This window comes from Mya arenaria, chromosome 9, assembly GCF_026914265.1.
Source record: "Mya arenaria isolate MELC-2E11 chromosome 9, ASM2691426v1".
Lineage (NCBI taxonomy): Eukaryota > Metazoa > Mollusca > Bivalvia > Myida > Myidae > Mya > Mya arenaria.
Genome location: NC_069130.1, coordinates 46518117 through 46539562, shown reverse-complemented (window position 1 = coordinate 46539562; position 21446 = coordinate 46518117). Strand labels below are relative to the sequence as shown.

The window sequence follows — 21446 nt, the reverse complement described above, 5'->3', positions numbered from 1 at the left end:
TTTATGTGCATTTATTCGTATACTATTCCCAAATTGATAACTACAATGCAAAACATTGCATAAATATCCTTTTAGTTTGGTGTTAAATCTTTATTTACAATTATACGCGATTAAAGACATATCTTAAACGGTTTTAACCCCTATTATATTAAATACCGGTACCATGCGCCAGTATTTGTTGTTGCATAATAGTGGTGTGTAGCCACTGCCTGGTACCGGGTTTTAGTATCACACTTGTTTACGATGGGTTCTGTCCCTTGTTATTAACATTGCACATATGGCAAAGACGATGTATGTGTTTTTTATTGCTTTATTTAAATTCCCAATAGCTTTTTTGTTTGCGCACTGCTCTTTAAGATTAATGGGTCATTATTTTACAGTCACGTGTTCGAACCTCACAAGAGTACTTATTTTATCCTATTTTCTCTCAAAATGAACATGTTTCTAAAATAAATGTAATTTGCAGACTCATGTTTTGCCAGTTACTAGTAAACAGACCCAAGTATGAAACATTTAACACCAAACTAAAAGGATATTTATGCAATGTTTTGCATTGTAGTTATCAATTTCGGAATAGTATACGAATAAATGCACATAAATGCGTTGAGATTAAAATGATTAATTCGTAAATAAATGTCATCTGGTCTTTTACGGGCATTTGGTTTGAGAAATCTATGTAAAGATTGGCGTTTAAATGGAATATTTGACAAAAAGTTAAGCTATGGAGTGCAAGTATTTGCACCACCTCCTCAGGCGTTACAAAAAAGCGCACCACTTCACATGCGTTACCACCGAATCGTTATTTAAAAGGGTCTGCCGAAGTAACATTATATTTTATTGGACAATCAGAATGTTGTTTAATGTTTACAAGTATAAATATAAAAACTTTAAAGGGTTTAATTGAATCCTAAGATGGATAGATATGCTAGAATCTTGATTTTAAAATTGAAAATCGAAATATCACTCCAAACAGGGTGAGGTTTTCCACGATGATATGGAAACACTCAAAAGTCTGGGCAAAAAGAAACATATGACCTGAAAGTATGATTGTATGGCCACATCCTCCACCTATTCTCATTAGAAAAACAAAAACTTTGTCGATTACTTTTTTCAATTTTCTTACCTTACCCTCCGAAAATTAGCCGCACACTGGCGTTATTTAGCCACTACACAGGCGTTACATTAGCCACCGCTACCAGTAAAGATTGGACACGGTGTTTAAAGTCCTTCTGTATTCGAACTGTATCTATGTCAGATTTGATCGACTTAAAGTGAGACTCTTATTCAAAATCAATACATGCACATGTATAACAAACATAATTTTTGAGTAATAAACCTTTAACTACTTCTTCCTAAAAATGCATTTATGGAATATATTAATTACTGATAACAATATTGTTACTTTATATTTAATAGCTAAATACGCAAAAACTATTAAATGATTGGTGAATGCTAAAAGATTTAATGCGATCTTCTATTGTCTCATAAGGTACAAATACCATGTTTTCTGCACCTTTTTTTCAAATTAAACTCGGTACCCTTCATAAAAACCATTGATTTCGACATTTATTCTTTCTTTTTGGTAGATTAAAACAATTGTATTAATTGTGGTAAATCTTGTTTGGGAGTAAGGGTGCTTCTTTAACCGTCTTTCGGTCCTAGCAACAAAATGGTGGGTTGCATCTACGACTAAATTGACACGGAGAGAATGTCTGTTTCACCAGTTTTGGTAAACCCGGTCAATCTACAAATTGATTCTAGTTTTGAAATAACGTTCATGTAATGTTAACCTAGAGAGGATACTTCTGTTCAAAAATAGTAAAATACAATCAATACATAAAATAAACTTACAGAGCGACACGAACTTGATTTAAACACTCATTGGAATATCCAATCTTAACTTTATCCTCACCTTATTTTCTTTCAGCTACATTAAATGGAATTGCATATTTCGCAAATTATTAATTCACAAATGCACAATCTGCGTAAGCTTACCCATATAAATCAGGTAATATTGTATTTCGTACAACTCGGATCCATATAAATTACCTGTTTATGCAATGCAATGTTTTGAAACGGGTGTACGGTGACATAGCGGTGACATACTTGTTATTTTATCACATTAAAACAAGATACGCTTCTTGAAAACCCGACTTGCTATCTCGTTAAAACGAATGAACGAAAACGAGTGATTATGTCATTAAAGAGTAACCTTATTGTTTATTATTTATTACCATGACAATGTTGCACGTTGCATATGTTTTAAAAGGGCTAGTTTTAACTGAAATAGCTTTAGGATTTATAAAACCAAGCTTTTAAATCAGGAATCTGCCTAAATTGAATAAATATTCCTTTATATGGCCCTGAAATATAACGAAATATCATTAAACTGACCATTTTAAGGGCCGGCAACGATCCAAAATTCGGATGAAGGTCCAAACTCTAAAGTGTTTAAAAAGTCAATTTCTATTTAGTTTTGAGGGTCAATATTTAAAAGGAATGATTCATATATCCGCTGCAACATGAAAAGTTGTATTAAGAAGTTGAGCCATTTTTACGAAAGAAAATTTTATCAGATTTCCAATCAAAAAGCATTTACGTTTTCCCGGAAATGTCTTAATACAAAAAGAATACGTTTATGTGTCAAATTTATCGGAGCTGCCCAATCAACAATGTCTTGGGGCTTTGTGTTGATAGCTATTTAAAAAAAGATGTATGCATTTTTGTTTTAATGTTTTAGTTATTCACCTTCCGCATCTACTTTTGCATTGTGGCCGGCCCTTAACATTGGTTAGTAATATATATATATATATATATATATATATATATATATATATATATATATATATATATATATATATATATATATATATATATATATATATATATATATATATATATATATATATATACTTTGGAGCTTAACGCGCTGTTTGGATGACTGTATTAAATCTGGTTTATCATTTATATTACGAAGTGTTTGCAACACATAGACACGGAAAGTTTTACGGATATTTAGTTTCATTCCTGCCCCAATCGTTTCACAATTTATGCGTTTAAATATACAAGTAATACTCCTTAATTTCCAAGCCTGTTTTGATGCACTGGGGAGTATCATATATCATTTAGAGAAACATATATTTATTTTCTAAAGTAATTATATTCCTACTTAAAAATACTCAAATACTTTTGAACAATACTTGGTTTATTTAACATACTTTTTTTGTTATACAGATGCGTGTTGTCCATTGCAAAATGTTTGCAAAGTTTCACTTGGATATTTTTAACTGTTTTTAATTTATGGCGAAGGTAAACGTTTTTACACGAGGACGCCAACACTGACACCGACGACATCAACGTTGAGACCGACGCTGACATCGACGACGCCGTGATGCCGACGACACCGACGACGCTCACACCGACGCTGACAATGACAACGTTGATGCGGACGCCGACGACACCAAAACACTGACACCGACGACACCGACGAGGCTGATGCCGACGTTGACAACGACAACGTTGATGCCGACGACACTTACAATGAGGATGAATCCGACGACAACGACGACGCTGACACCGACGATGCTGATGCTGACGCCGACGACACTTACAATGACGATGAAACCGACGACGCTGACGCCGACAAACCTGACACCGATGCTCACACCGACGACACTTACACCGACGATGCTAACGCCGACGATGACACCTACACTGATGACGACACCGACGAACCTGACGCCGGTACTAAAACCGACGATACCGGGGACACTGACACCGACTGTGACAACGACGACACCGACAACACTGACACTGACACCGACAATGACACCGACGACATCGATGAACCTGCCGCTGACGCTGACACCGACGACGTACGGAGGAGCAGAAGGACGACGACCGATTTTCATGTTCATTTCTTCGTTCCTTTTCATCATCTTTGCCCTGTTTAGTTGACCATGGATGGTATTCTTTATTGGTCTTAATTGGATCTAAGATTAATGTAGCGTATCGGATTGCGAGAAATAAATAACAAACAAATACAGTGAATTAAATGACGATTGACGTAAGTTGCATATTGAAGACCAATGAAGGGATATTAAGCGAAACGGTGAAATATCCATATACAAACTGACAAGCAAATTAAATAAACACAATACTATACAAACTGTTAGCCTTTAATAATTTATACTTATTTATTTGAGCTCGATTGTGAAGACAGTTGAAAGCTGATATGAAGCCTTCTCGAGTCCGTTTCTTTGGGCAAAAGACATAGCACGTCTCCGGGGGATTAAACTCATGTCCCCTTGATTTAGAGGCAGACACCTATATCATTAGACCACTCTCAACATTCTCTCAATACATCGGCTATAACATGAATACTAATTCATATTCCTTTTATACGAGTTCCTTTTTGAAATGTTTAGAAAAATCACCAAGAAAATCACTTCTAATGAGAACCATACCTTAAACACATGGATCAAAACCTCAATGAAAGGTTCTTCACACGCACGCACGCACGCATGCACCGCACCACACCGCACCGCACGCACGAACGCACGCACCGCACCGCACGCACTCACCGCACGCACGCACCGCACGCACGCACGAACGCTCGCACACACACAACGCATGCACGCACGCACGCACGCACGCACACACACATACACACACATATAAAGTTACGGGGTAATAAGGTGACCCGATATTGGATATACGGGGCAAAAGGAAACCATATCAGGTAATCCTCGTAACGTATTCAACACGCCGACAACCTGTTTTTCTTGTTTAATTTATGGGAAACCTGTCATTTATTTATCGGAATCGGAAATAAGTCGACATTTTGGTACATTTAAAATAAGTGACCCAATATGAACAAATATGGGTGACCAGTCCTGACCAATGACGTTGTGTTTATCATGCTAGTGGTGAGATATAGGTACAACTATATGTAGTTTGTAGACTTCAAGAAACGTGTATACCGAAGGAGCACGAGTTAGTCAAAATTTCTCAGACTTTTCTTGAGCTTATAATTTTGCTGTCGTAATACACTTTATTGAAAGCTTTGTTTTGACTTACATTTATGAGATACGATAAAAAATCCATGGGCGCTTGTTTCATTACATGAAAGTATTAAAATCGATAAGTTGACTGACACGTATCCGCCATATGTCGTCAATTTCATGTTGTTTTACATGTATCACGGTTAATTATGAAATAACGCAACGGTATGGATGCTTTATGTAGAGGATACTTGTTTGTGTCAGTGTAATATCGTTATATATTTCACCGATTGAAACCAGAAGCTATATTAATATTGTACATTATATGAAGTATTTACGTTTGATGTTCACGAACTGAAATTTATTGCAAAATTCACTGAAACAAACCAGTGTTTTTATTATGTGCATAAAGGGAATATGAAATAGCAGTTAAATGTATTTTTCCAAAAGAGCTCCTCAAACGTTAGGCTAACTTGACGTCACTTCGGAAATGATGCCGTTAATATTATGGCCTTGGTAGATTTTTGGATACCGGGCAAATCCCTGTAGTTTATACCGTAGTATTGGAACATGGATCTGAAGAGAAGTTGAGTACGGCCTTATGGAACGAATGGTCGAATGGTGAGTGTGACAGATCGACGAAGTAAGACCAATCACAATATCAAAACGCACACACCAATGAAATGCTTCCTACCAAGTGTTCTTTAAATCGTAAAAGTTCAGTGCTTGAAGAGTTAACATTCACTCCTTCCATTTAATAAAAAGATACAATATCTAATAACCACGAAACTGAACTTTCATTTTCCCTAGAAATTTAATTTTATCTTCATTGCTTTCCATAAATTGTCATTGTTATTGAATACATTGAACAAATCAACACTTAATATCATGGAACTTTAATAAAAGTGTAGACATCTTTAAATTGACATTCAAGACATTAATGAGTGTATTAAAATTAATACCAGACGTGACGGACATCGTATGATGGCTTTCTAATATATATCATATACTATATCAGCGATTACTTTGAAAAGCCCACCAGTCAAACATTCAACAAAAAATGTTTGTTTAAAGAAAAGGGTATCATTGTGCAATAGACACTCAACGATCCACAAAACGCCAACACAGCAACAATCAACTCAACGAGACCCACAACGCCATGAAGGCAACAGCCACTCAACGAGACACACAACGTCATCAATGCACTATACACTCAACGAGACAAACAAACACACCAAGGCAATATACACTCAACAAGACACATACCCACACACAATCACACACGCACACGCACCCCCCGCCCACACACACACACGCACGCATACACACCAAGGCAATATACACTCAACGACACACACACGCACGCACACACGCACGCCCCCCCCCCCCCCACACACGTCCGAACCGGATTAAAACTAGAGAACAAGTGAGAAAGGCGCCAAAATAAAGAAGGGCGGACAATTAAACATTCGGCGCTGAGAAAGAGTTCCCTCCCTTGATAATTATTAAATTTTCTCAAAATTAGTTAACTTAGGCAACGTACACTCCAAAAACACACAACGCCAGCATAGCAACATGCACTCAACGAAACACACAGCGAGACACACAACAGCACCAAGGCAACATACGTGTATGACATACACATCAAAATATCGTTATCAATAAATACCGTGGTTACCGTCTAAAAACGGATAGGGAAAGAAATAGTTCACTTAAGGATTGTGTTGCTACCAGTAAAACGAAGGTTCAAACTCACAGAACCATCCAATTTATAAGTATTGTATTCTGAATGTGCTCCAAATAAGTTTCTGCATGATGAGAACTGAATGCAATCTTTGATAAAAACAACATTTACCTATTTACTTTATTGCTGGTATAAGAGTGAGGTTGCGCACACAAAATAGTTTAAACCCGCAATAAATCATGTACGTGAAGAGAAAACACATAAACAACTGCTTTGAAATGGATCTTTTTTAAGCAGCTTGGTCGAGTTCATGGGGAATATGCTAGGATGTTGATTTGTGAATAGAAACCATAAATTTATCATTGTTTTAGAAAAAAACGCATGTATAAATGCTTTGAAATAGAAACCAATTTTAGGCCGATAGGCCGCCAGGCCGCTGACTTCACGCCCCATGTACATGAAGTTAGCCGCCTAGCGGCGTGAAGTTGGCGGCCTAGCGGCCTAGCAGCTTAGCGGCCTATTGTTTTCCTATTTCAAAGCAACTGTTCATGCGTTTTTTTTGGAAAACAAAGATAAATCAATGTTTTTTATTCATGCATTAACATAGTGGCCATCAATTATTTTCTATCCAGAGCATTTTTATATGCATTTTCTTCTAAAACAATGCTAAATCAACTGTTTTAATGCCCAAACATCAATCTAAAGCGATTTTCAACATTTTATCCCAAAAGTCGTTCAAGTACTTCAGCGGCCTAGCGGCCTAGCAACGTAAAGTTAGCGGCCTGGCGGCCTAGCGGCCTAAAATGGTATCCACTTTCAAAGCATGTATACATGCCTTTTCTTCTAAAACAATAATATGTGAACTGTTTTTATGCACAAATTATCACTCTGAAGCGATTATCAGCATTTCTTTTTCAAAAAAGTCGATCAAGCAGTCAGCTATTTCAAAGCATGTAAACATGCATGTTCTTCTAAAACAATGATATATTTACTGTTAATGCACAAATTATCACTCTTAAGAAATTTTCATTTTTTTTTCCAAATAAGTCGATGAAGCACTTCAGCGGCTTAGCGGCCTAGCGGCGTAAAGTAAGCAGCCTGGCGGCCTAGCGGCCTAAAACGGGATCCTATTTCAAAGCATGTATACATGCCTTTTCTTCTAAAACAATTCTATATTAACTGTTTGTATGCACAAATTATCACTCTGAAGCGATTTTCAACTTCTTTTTCTAAAAAGTCGATCAAGCACTTCAGCGGCCTAACAGTAAATATATCATAGTTTATAGCCGCACTTTCACATATATACCATTTTTGCAACTTTTTTTATTTTTTGGTCTTGGAAAGAGAAATATTTTGCATAAATATCTGCAAACCAATGAAATAAGATTGCTGACAAAAATCAGATCGTAGATTTTCATATTTCCGTTCGAAAATTAATGTTTTATGGCTTAAACGGTTTTAAGAAAAATGCATAAAACATCAATTTTTGAACTTAAATATAAAAATATGCGATCCAATTTTTTGTCAGCAGTCTTATATAACTGGTTTCCATGGATTTTCGCAAAAATTGGCTCGTTCCAAAACAAAAAAAAAACAACAAAAGTTGTCAAAACGTTCAATCTGTGAGAGTGCAGCTTTAAGAAGAAAATGTATGTATATATACTTTGAAATAGGATCCATTTTAGGCCGCTAGGCCGCCAGCCGCTAACTTCACGCCGCTAGGCCGCTAAACTCTTGAACGACTTTTGGAGAAAATGTTGAAAATCGCTTCAGATTGATAATTTGTGCATTAAAACAGTTTATCAATGTTTTAGAAGAAATCGCATATAAAAATGCTTTGAATAGAAAACAATTTATGGCCGCTATGTTAATATATGAATAAGAAACTTTGATTAAGCATTGTTTTTAAAAAAACCCATATACAATTGCTTTGAAATAGGAAAAAAAGGCCGCTAGGCCGCTAACTTCACACCGCTAGGCCGCAAGGCCACTAACTTCACGCCGTTAGGCCGCTAGGCCACTAACTTCACACCGCTAGGCCACTAACTTCACACCGCTAGGCCGCTAGGCCACTAACTTCACACCGCTAGGCCGCTAGGCCACTAACTTCACACCGCTAGGCCACTAACTTCACACCGCTAGGCCACTAACTTCACACCGCTAGGCCGCTAGGCCACTAACTTCACATCGCTAGGCCGCTAGGCCGCTAGGCCGCTAGGCCACTAACTTCACACCGCTAGGCCGCTAGACCACTAACTTCACACCGCAAGGTCGCTAGGCCACTAACTTCACACCGCTAGGCCGCTAGGCCGCTAGGCCACTAACTTCACACCGCTAGGCCGCTAGGCCACTAACTTCACACCGCTAGGCCGCTAGGCCACTAACTTCACACCGCTAGGCCGCTAGGCCACTAACTTCACACCGATAGGCCGCTAGGCCACTAACTTCACACCGCTAGGCCGATAGGCCACTAACTTCACACCGCTAGGCCGCTAGGCCACTAACTTCACACCGCTAGGCCACTAACTTCACGCCGCTAGGCCGCTAGGCCGCTAGGCCGCTAACTTACATCAGTAAATTTACATTTTACTGACCGTTCACAGGCGGTGTCTATTAATCCTTGAGAATGCACCAGTCAATTGTAACCACGGCCCCCCAGGTCCAGGGAATAGCGGGGACTTTGACTTTCGGTCCAGCCAACCCCGGGTAAAATCCCTGCTCTGCGGGGACGAACAGATGGTAAAAACTCCGCCAAATGCCCCCGCATCCCAGGGACCCTAGGTTAGGCCCATTTCCCGCTATTTTCTTGCTAAGACAAAACCACCGCATTGACCCGGCACTGCCGGGCCACCTAGAAGATAAAAACACGGCCCATTTCCCCGGCTATCCCCAGTATACCCCCGGACCTGGGGGGGGGGGGGTGAGGGGCCGTGGTTACAATTGATTGGTGCATAAAACCCATAGTTTTTTATATAGTGTGTATGTAATGTGTTGTTTGTGGAGTTTTGTGCCGTTGTTCCATGTATCTGGTTTGTGATTGTTTGTTTTTGTCTTATATGTCTTTAGCGTGCCATTAAACCGGGTTTTATGTTTAACTCTTCGACTACTGTGCTTTTTTCTATAGTTTTTCATATACATTTTGCTATGTCTCAAAGTCCTTAAGTAGGAACAAATGTGCGTCATCATTCCTCCTCCTAGATCGTGTGTTTTCTCATCAACACTTCTCTAAATCATTTACAGGTGTACTGTTATATAATCTGGTATAACAAATTGTCCCTGTTAACAAAATAGGCTCTTAATTATTTACAGGTTTAAGTTTTAATTCTCTGCGTGACTTTGTTTTATCTCTTAGTATTTCGTATTATTGTCGTTGGCAGAATCCCCTATTAAATGAAAAATACTCAGCTTCAAAAACTGGTTGTATTCCCTTTCCTGTACTCTCCATTTTGTTTTTCTTGATTTATTTTTAGCCATAAGTATCAGTGTGTGAATACCACGTGATAAATTACGTCATAAATGCTACGTCGGAAGGTAATATTTGGATCAAAATAAAAAATTAAATCAAAGATAACTTTCCTTTTTCTTCACCATTTCAAATGAAACATAGTACAGGCTACGCCGCTTACAAAGCCCCGCCTTGGGTCTTTTACCAAAGTTCGATTGAGAGTTTTAGTTTCTTAAAACACTTCGACAAACCTTTTCACAATACGGCCGTCTGACGGAGCACTGTCAAAACATTATTTTGGAAACAGGTGTGTCGAAGTGTTTGATGAAACTGATGACTTAATCAAATTTCGGTAATAAAACAAATGTAGGGCTCTTTAAGCGGCATAGACTGCCCGTTGTTTCATTTAAAATGGTGCTGTAAAGGAAAAGTTATCTTTGATTTAAGTCTTTATTTTAATCAAAATATTGCCTTACGACGTATCATTTATGACGTAATTTATCACGTGGTATACACACACGGAGTATGGTATCTCATTTGTTTGCTTTCTGCAATGATTGTCTTAGTTTCCTGGCATGCGTGTTCTGGCATCCTTTTTATAGCACACCGGAAATACTCACCCGGCGAATCCATGCAGCCGTGCTGGAAAACTGGTTTGCCATGCTAGATGAGTCACGCTCTGTGACGCAATGTTTGATATTTCTTTATTAAACACTTTATAAACGCATAGTTATGATATAGATGATTTCCATAAACATCAACTTTACAAAGATATAGCTTCAAACAAAACAAAATAGCCCTGAAAAGACGTTATATTTCAAAAACTTCTTGACATATGCAGTGAATAAAAATTACTGCGCACCATGACGTCATTTGGAAATTTTCTATCCGAACACATGACATATATTACTACTGTTTGTTTTTAACCATGAGGATGTTTTATTGTTTGTCCAGAATGTCATACTTGTAATGTTCTCGTGCTGGAGTTCCGCCACCCCACCCCCCTCCCAGCTCGTGTAGTCGCTTTGGTTGAATAGCTAGGTCCTGTTATAAACCCGCTGAACGGTTCTACTGTTCGAAAACAATTAAAAAACAATTTTAAAGTTCAATTTTTTTTTTTTTTAGCTTCGCGTTCCTCGCAATAATCATTATTTTATAATATTGTCTTCAAATAAAGCTGGCTAGTTTCAGTTATTAAAACAAATTGCTTAACGGTTACTCAATACAACCGATATTAAAACTTCATTGGGATTAAAAAGCAAGATCCTGACATATTAGTTAACTAATATTTTCTTTATCAACCCATAACATCTATAAATTGAAACGGTTTATTTTAAAAACGTATTTCGCAGCCTAAGGATTTCATGAAATATGGTACGTTTATTGTTATTTAGCTTTGAACTTTGCATATGCTCAAATTGCCTTCTTAAGTTCATTTAAACATTCATAATATTCCTTCAGGAAAAGTTGTGCTATTTAAAATAGAAAGGAACATGTACAAGTCACATTTTAATAAAAAAAAGATGGTATGTATATAAAATTGGCCGGTAGATATTCTCAATTTATAATCAAAACTAACTTATTTTTATGTTAAATGTATTAAATGTATTTGTTTAACTCTTTTTACAGGTTTCTGACGGGAATCGTCTTCTTGCATGTGTAATTATAGTCACACAAGTGTTTATTTTACCAAAATATGTTAACGGCAAGATCAGACTCATCCCACTCCAAAGGAAAACTTACATTGACGATTTTCTTCATAGTAAAATACAACCACCTGAATTTCAAGAGAGAGATTTTACTCCTGATCAGATCAATGCAAATGAAGATAATCCATACTTCATCTTACAAAGTCACAAACCAACATATGAAGATGGTTCATATTTGCGCAAAAGGACAATACCGTTGGACGTCAACAGCATTCTATTACCCGAAGCAGCGTCTAGGATGTTTGAAACGGAGGAACCATCTGCTACCGTAGAATATGCAACTTTGCAACCGCTCAGAACTAGACCTAAACCGATTAAAAGCTTGTCTTTTGTATCGCCCTTCGTGCCGTCCAGATTTTACGCAAAGCGAAGTCAAGTTTTGTCAGAAGACCATCCTACAGAAGTGGATCCGAATGATGAAGAAATTGTGGACGATTCTTACATTGCACATGTTTTTGGGCGTCGTAAGAGAGATGATGATAGCTTCAAAAATAAAAAGATGATTACGTGATATTCTGAATGTATTCCTCTTGGTTTGCTTGTTTGACATTAGCCTGTGTGTTTTCCAAAAGGTATGGATATTTCTGTAGAAATGTACATTTTAAGACTCAACTTATTTATGATATATTTCATTATGTCATCAACGGAACTAATTTAAGTTCATAAACTGTTTTATGATTATAAGTATATCATGTATACGCTCAGATGGCATTGTCAGTTAAAAAAATGTAAAAAGTTTCAACTGCTTTGTCCAAAATGTCACACTTGTAATCTGCTCGTGCTGGAGTTCCGCCAGACCCCCCCCCCACCTTTCAGCAGCCGTAGTCGCTTTGGTTGAATAGCTAGGTTCTATTATAAACCCGAACCATATATGAATTGACTAAACTGTTCCACTGGAAGAAGTAACAAAAGCCATTTTAAATATCTCTTGTTCTGACGAAAACGATAAAAAAAAATATTTTTACAGCTCTATAATTATCTTTTTTTAGCTTCACATTCTTCGAAATAATCATTATTTTATAATATTGTCTTCAAATAAAGCTGGCTAGTTTCTGATGTTTTTGATGCTTTATTTCATTAAAATATTCCTTATGTCGACACAACGAGTTGACGTTTTTCAATGTTTAGTGACTTAACGAATGTTTAAGTATTAGATATTTTAAGTATTCTTTTTTAAATTTAAGTTTTTATTCAACAAAATCGTATTTTCATTTCAGCAAGTACCTTAAACTTTAAAGGAGTTTGTTTAAATACAGTACAGCCATTTGAAAGGAATAATGGTTCATAGATTTGTATAACTCAACAACATAAAACATGAGGCAAAAGGATCTTTACATTTTTCGTTTTTTTATGTGTGTTTTTGGCACTATTAGTATACACAAAATAGGGTAATTGTTTAAAATCAAATCAAAATATTATACATTTAAATATATGTGTTGGATATTCATCGATGTACAGAAGGCTTTTGATACCCTAGGCATGCCGATAATTGATAGAGCTGTGATTCAAAAGTTTATTGACACTGTTATGTAGGATTTTCAAGATGTCTCCATTATACTTAATTTTGAGATTTGTTTTGAATCTGCAGTCAGATCGAGGTATTATGCTTAAAGCTGCACTCTCACAGATTTACCATTTTGACAACTATTTTTGTCTTTGAAAGAGCAAATTTTTGCGTTAATATCTGCAAACCAATGATTTAAGATTGCTGACAAAAAATCAGATCGTAGATTTTCATATTTCCGCTCGAAAATTATTGTTTTATGGCCTAAACCGTTACTAACGGTTTAAGGATAATGCATAAAACATCAATTTTTGAATTTAAATTTAAAAATCTGCAATCTATTTTTCTGTCAGCAGTCTTATTTAACTGGTTTCCATGGATTTTGCGGTCCGGACCGAGGGTAAGGACTGGTATTCACTATTGGTCTTAATTGGATCTAAGAACGATGTAGCTGATCGGGTTACTTGTTATTTATAACTGACTTGTAGAGTAAATGAAGTTTATGATGTATGGCCATAAGATTGACTTTAGTCGAATATTGAATACCACCACAGGCTGGATGTACTACTATCGTACATGGCGTATAAGATTGGAATTTTTGCTTCTACAAAAACAACGGAAAACCCGACCAAGCTTGAAAATAACAATGAATACAATAGGGAGAAACAAAGCAAGCAGTGTGTTATTGTCTTTTGAGTTTTGACACTTCCAATGATTTGCCACCCCTTTTTTGTTATATTTTTTCCATACAAAATGCATTTTACAAACCATTAGCAAGTCCCTTTGAAGGCCTGATTTCCAAAGCAAACCACCACTCAACGAGAGCCACATTTTGCCGTTTGCACAACTGATCCAATCCAGTGAAAAATCGATTTATGGGATTCAAGTTATTTGATTATTCGGTTATTTACTGCTGTCTAATCCAGGATACGGAATCACGTAGCATCAACGGGGTTCTCACATTGACCACCATGGGTCAAAATGTTAACAAACAAGTGGTATTTAATTTTAAATTCGATTTTGATTTTTAATCGCCGCCTGGAAAATAGCTGTGCACACGGTCAATAGCATCGCAAGGCAACAAACACTGATCCCATAGACATTCAAATACCGGAATCAATATACATGTTGGGGTACCGCCTTGGTTACAGTTACACGATATAAACCTCACACTTAATTATAAGGGAAAGCACACTACAAACAAGAATGACAAACATGATTAATTTATGCATTCAAAAATGCTGAATAGGGTTAGGACAACGGGGTGACTTTCTATACAGCGCAAGCTAGCTTATCATTTTGAATGTATGGTAAAGTAATAATACATTGAAATCCACAACTTTTCTGTTTCCTCGATTCTAATTTTTGGAGTTTTTTTTTAAACTATATTGATTTATCATATGGCCTTGAACTAACCATATGTGCCGAGCGCGTCGGGCATGCGCATGCGCCGCTCTGACCTCTACCGTCCAATACGGTTTGGCTTTTCTGTTAAACTTACTTACAGGGAGTTGTGAGGCGGCCTGTTTCAAAGCATTGCAAAGCCATGAATTAATAAAATCAGGGGAGCATCCATCGGTATTTTTGTTCGTGATGCTATTTAATTCGCTACTTAGTTGGATATGGTTGTTCTTTAAGAGTCTCCTTAAATAGTTCAATGTCGCTACAAGACGGCACTTATATGCAGAACAGATACGTCGGAACCTTTTGGTGGGAAATAATCTCGACCGCTGATATTCTATCATTATCTATGGTTGTGATTTTACTTATTTTACAATATTGTTCTTAATTAGAATTGCTGTACCTCCCTTATCACATTTTAAGACATTAAAGTGGCCCAGCGATTCATCAATGGTGTAATATGAGGTATAATTCGGATGAACGCTTTCCAGAAAATGTGCCGAGTGAGGTAACAACTTATGCTCAGTAAGAAGAGCGATATCAATCGTATCGTTATCAAGTAACTTCGAGAGAGAATATGATGATGACATAATACCTCTTACATTCTAAACTAAAATATTAAGCGACATAAATATGATGAAAAAAAATAACAAAATGAGTCCTAGAAGAGTATGGCAATGTAAAATGTAGCTTGTAAGACTGGATCTTTGTATTTTATAAGTGAATATAATTATTAGTCCCTCGATGGGTCCCACTCATCAGTATCGTGGTAATCGTCTCCGTCAGAGTACCATGGGCTATTCCTGTCACTGTCACATGAGCTGACATCTTCACCTCTGTGTTGTCGTTTGTTGTAGGAGTCATCGTATCTGTGGTAATGCCGGTATGGCTGGTGCCTTAGGTGGCCACGACGTCGCTGGCGGGACTAGTGGATAAAAAACGTTTTCTTAGTTTTAGAGATTGTTTCACGAAACATGGGTATTGCAACATCCATCACTGTCCGAGACCAGTCCGATTCGCTTGAAGACAGGTCGTTTTCCAAATATTGAGTGAAGACCACGCTAGGTTGCCGACACATTTTTAGGCGTCAGTGGGGTAAAAATCATCAGTTGATTTTAAAGTTATTGTTTGAATTTTCTTGGAAGTTCGTATTACGTATTACAACAACAAACAGTTTTTCTAAAAATATCTTTATTTCAACTTATGCAACCTTTTCTTAAATTTCAAAATATTTTGGCAACATTTTCTGGTTCAAAGGTGCGGTTTTTCTTTTTGATAAAGGGGAAGTTACTACAAAAGGATTTTAAAAGTACGTCTTAGTTGATATTTTCACTCCTTAGTTTGCAGTTAAAATATCAAATTGATATTTTACTGTTGTTATTTCACGTAAAAAAACTACATTTATATAAAAGCGACTGTATAACATATTCAGCATTATTATTCTGAAAAAATCGAGGGGTGAATGCGAAAAAATTCTAAGTGACATTAAACAAAGAAGAAGATAGAACCTTTTCGTTTACACCCCTTGAAATGTCGTGAACGCATTGATAAGCGAGGATAGTCTTATGCTATGGGGATAGCCGGAGGAAACCCATTCATCTAGCTAGGTGACCACTAACCAAACTTAGTGGTGCCTAGGCCTGGAATATATAGGCTCAATATTTTAGAATTAGGCGATCTCAATGACTGTAAGTGTATGTTATAATCTAAAAAGTGTAAAGACTCAACAGTTATTATGGCAAATGTTTCTTAGATTATAACCTTCATTTCAGCCTTTAATAACTAACGTGCTTTTAAAATCGTTAAGATTTGTAGTTTTACTACTAAACAGACATGAAGTCATAAGTTGGTTCCCCGCCTTCTAAAAACAGATTACAAACTTAGATATTTAGATCATAAGGCAAGTCTTAACAACTAAGTAGTGCTCTTTCCACCCTTCTTATTCTTGTAGATTTTACCTTATTTGTTTTAACTTTAAATTAATGAAAACAAGGGGAAACTACATGCACTAACACATTAGCCCTACACTTAGAGCTTGCTTATAACACAATTACCTAAGCCTAACACACACACACACACACACCCACACACACACACACACACACACACAATAAAAGTTCGGAAGACTCCGGATGAAACCAATTGGGCAGTTGAAGAGAGCATGCATTACCAGTGTGAAGAATCACGTGACTAAAAGGGGTTCTCACATGGGACACCACGGGTCACAACCAATGTATACTATTTAGTAGGTGACGTTTAATGGCCAAAGGTATTGTTATATGCCGATTTGTCAATAAACTTTGAATTTGAAGTTGTTAATTTCTAAATCACGTTTTTGATAGAAAGGATAAGAACATATCCCTTCGCCTTTTAAAGACTATGTGTTTTTCTGCTTCTACACGTGTGAAATATTTTAGATTTGCTGGCATTTAATAATGCAATCCTTGGCCAAAATTTAAACTTAACATCGTTCTGCAAAAATTCCATTAAGTTGAAAATTGGTCAAGGATTGTTTACCCTGATCACTGTTTCTCACCTATTTTTGCCAATGTTCACACAGTTTCTCACCTATTTTTGCCAATGTTCACATTGTTTCTCACCTCTTTTTGCCAATGTTCGCACTGTTTTTCGTCTATTTTTGCCAATGCTCGCACTGTTTCTCACCTCTTTTTGCCAATGTTTGCACTGTTTCTCACCTATTTTTGCCAATGTTCGCACTGTTTCTCATCTACTAGTATTTTTGCCAAATTTTGCCAAGGCCAATTTTGTGCCGATGTAAACACTTTTGCTGCTGCATTATAATTCTCCTGATCACCGTTTGTGTATACCACGTTATAAATTGCGTCATAAATGCTACGTAGGAAGGCAACATTTTGCTTCGAATGGAGACTTTAAACAAAGATAACTTTCCTCTTTCTTCACCATTTTAAATGAAACAGCACAGTCTACGCCACTTACGGAGCCCCGTCTTCGGTCTTTTACCAGAGTTTGATTGCGGGTGTAGTTTCTCAAAACACTTTGACAAACCTTTTCACAATACGGCCGTCGGACTGAGCACTGTAAAAACATTATTTTGGAAACAGGTTTGTCGAAGTGTTTGAGGCAACTAATCACCTTGTCAAACTTCGGTAATAAAACGAAGGCAGTATGCACGTATAAGCTGGAGTTAATTTAAACAGAAATAAGCTGAATGATCCCTTTTTTACCTTATTTAAGCACAGACAGCCTTAATTACATCCATTAAATAGGTACTTAGTATTTGTGTATAGTCTATTCTGTTTTAAAATTATCTTGATTATAATACAAATCTTTAATAGTAATTGATAATTATCTAAACTCATCTCCACTTACTTTTCTAGAACTATCTCAAATTAAATTGAAATGAAACATAAAGTGTTTTTTATAGTGTCCATATATATTAGAGAAACATATATTGCTGTTAAATGTGTTATAATAGTTCTTAAGTGGGTGTTTAAAAGTAATGCACTGTTTTTTAAAGTAAAACAAATTGCTAATAATATTTTAAAAAGAAGTAATGTTTATTTTTATTTCAATCTTTCACATATTAAAAAGATGTTATTTGGTCGTTAAAACAAAATGAGCTGCCAAAGAACACGTGCGCTTTTAAATTAAAATTTAAATAAGACCGACTACTTGATAAGGTTATACTATCTTCTTACCGTCATATATATAGTTAAACAGTACGTTACGTAGAATTACATAGTGGTTTGAGGATATTACCGAAAGGAGTTGCGAATCATGGTATGCTATAAAATTTAGTCCATATTCAGTAAAAACTAAAATAAGAGAAAGTAAAAACGTTGACGCTGATAAAGAGAAAAAGGAATGATAATCATAATAATTATTATTATTAAAGTGACACTCGTAGTAAACATCAATAGATTTTGCATACACATGTAAAACAAATTTAAAATTTGAATTGCAAACCTTTAAATACTTTTTAAATAATGTGCCACAGGACTTGTATTTGAAGTTATAATAAAATGAGAATAAATGATAATCTTTAAATGTGATTGTTTGTCAGGAGCCTTGCTTCTGTATACCAAGTTGCTGTAGTAACTATACAATAAAACTAAAGCTGCGCCCCAACTGTTTTGTGATCTCTATTTTACAATTCTTATCATTTCTCAACTAAATCTCCGCCCCTACTGTCCTGTGATCAATCTAATCCTGTTAAACTAACCTTTCACGCATGACTGTTTTTATTATGTCAAGTGCTATAATCTGTGCATTTTGCCATATTCGGTTGTTGACTACAGTCATGCCTTATTTTCATAAATAAATATCTTGGATATTTATTGCAGGTTAGTTGTATTTGTTTTTATTGTATTGTTTACATATTGTTGATTGTAATCTGGGCATTTTGCCATATTCGGTTGTTGACTACAGTCATGCATTATTTTTATAAATAAATATCTTGGATATTTATTGCAGGCTTGTTGTTATCACTTGGCATAAACAACAGAACCCAATAAATTCATGCCGGCTTGAGCTACCGTCGACATTGGCGCCCAACGAGGGCGAAATATTTATTACTGATATAAAGATGGTAAGTGTATGTAATCGCTGTTAAAATATTAAATGATTGGTGAATGCTAAAAGATTCACTGTGATCTACTTAAGTCTTATAATGTAAAAATACGGTGTTTTATGCACATTTCTTTCAAATTAAACTCTGTATCCTTCATAAGAACCATTGTTCTCGACATTTATTTATCCTTTTTGGAATATAAACACAATAGTATTAATTGTGGTAAATCTTATATGGGAGTAAGAGTGCATTTTTAATAATAATAATGATGATACATGCTAAGCTATACAAATAAATTCATTTATATACTGATGAATGGTTGAGTAGCTCTTATTCCCAGGGATAAAGAAAATGAATTCTTAATTACTAAATATTATAACGAAGTCAATGTTGCTATTGTTTCTAGAATGTGATGATTTTTTAAGGCAGGAAATAAGGACTACATAACTACTGAATCTTGAAACATAGTCTATTTTATTGTTTCAGTTTGTGAACGGAAAATTGAACAATGCCATAATGTTTGCTGTGATAAGTGTGCTGTTGTTTCAAACACGTGCAAACACCGACAAATACCAGCTGATGGAACCAGACATGGAAAGTTTTAATCCTTCTTGGAAATCACGAGGAGAAATTTTCAAACCTAAATATTTGTTTGGTGAAAGCGATTTTAATGGCGATACTTCGAACTTCGTCTCAAAAGATTACAAACCAACAGATTCCAGCTCAAAAATAGTGAAAACAGAACCAGGCTTAATATCCGACTTGTTATCGTGTTTTCTGGCAGAGCAGAGGTTACGCTTTGAAGTGGAAAGTAAACCTTCACCATCTTTGACGGCAATGTCTGAAACTCTAGACAGATTGTTCACGTTACCGGCTGACGCTTCGACTTCGACATATAACATTCATAACGGAATGCCTGAAAAACTGCTTAAAAGGAACAAAATATCGCTTGAAAGTTATCCTCCAGAATTAAGGTTACTCGATCATATTTGCGACTTGTTAAAGTCTAAGACAATACCTCAAGACAAAAATAGCGTATTACCACATGTGTCAATACTTCATGAACAATTTCCTGACTTACCAGATTCAAATACAATATCGCCTTACAGCCCTGCGTATAAGCCAAGACGTCTCCAAAAGCGTACGTCAATTTTTGGCGATGGCACAACGCTTTCAGAACTAAAAATGTTATCAAAGCTAACGCCACTTTCTGAAAAAGACCAAATCCGTTTTAAACCACTTATAGAAAGGAACATGTTACCAAAAGATAGCAGTTCCGATTTATTACAATACGCGCCATCAAAATTTGCTGGAAAGCGACTGTCACATACAAGAATGGACCGAAAGCTTTTATATCAGATGAAAAGTGAGAAACGTTCACCACATGACACCATTTACTTTTCACCGCAATACGCAATGTCAAGACTCGTGCCAAAGCGAGTATCCTATTCAAGTGACGAACCTGACACACGACCGACGCAACAAAACCTACAGGAGTTCACGGAGGAAGACCCATTCTTTGCTCACGTGTTTGGTCGTCGAAGAAGGAAAAGACGCAACCTAAGATAAAGAACACGTATCCTTCAGACAAAACCTGGTGTGGCCAAAAGTTTTATTATTTGATTTGGTAAATTTAAAAATCTCGTTCCTCTTTTTTTGTTAAAATCACTACAGTCACATCAAATGAGACCTTTGACAAATGACAAATGAACAAATGAAACGATTAAAGTTTATTTTTCGATAATAAGTGTTTGTTGTTTTCGTTTATTTTTTTAAATTTTATTTATTGGTCAAACGATGACATTGTTAACGTTTAGGTGACGAACGATAAAAGGTACGCTATTTACATTTAAAAAGTAAAATAAAATAATACAATTCGAATAAATGTTTGGACATATACAAAGTCTCCGTTTAAGATTTTTCAAATGATATAGCAGTGATTGGTTGCATTCTTAACCTCGCAAGTATTCAATATCAGAATGCACCATTTTATATTAACATCAGACAAATATGACTTTGGGGGGACCATCTAACACTACCATTACATCTGGATACTATTTTGTTGGCTCCCAGTGACTGAGTACACGATTTTCTGATTCGCCCCTAAAATTGTTACTCGTCCAAAATCTGGCTCACCTAACATGTTGT

At 36.2% G+C, this 21446-nt stretch overlaps 1 protein-coding gene across 1 annotated transcript; it reads left to right on the top strand.

The window, feature by feature from the left end:
* The first annotated feature begins 3300 nt into the window (after positions 1 to 3300).
* Positions 3301 to 12352, top strand: LOC128246096 (uncharacterized). Its single transcript, XM_052964301.1, has 3 exons — positions 3301 to 3309; positions 3492 to 3875; positions 11762 to 12352. The coding sequence occupies exons 1-3, from the start codon at positions 3301 to 3303 to the stop codon at positions 12350 to 12352; spliced, it is 984 nt and encodes a 327-aa protein (XP_052820261.1).
* The last annotated feature ends 9094 nt before the right edge of the window (positions 12353 to 21446 follow it).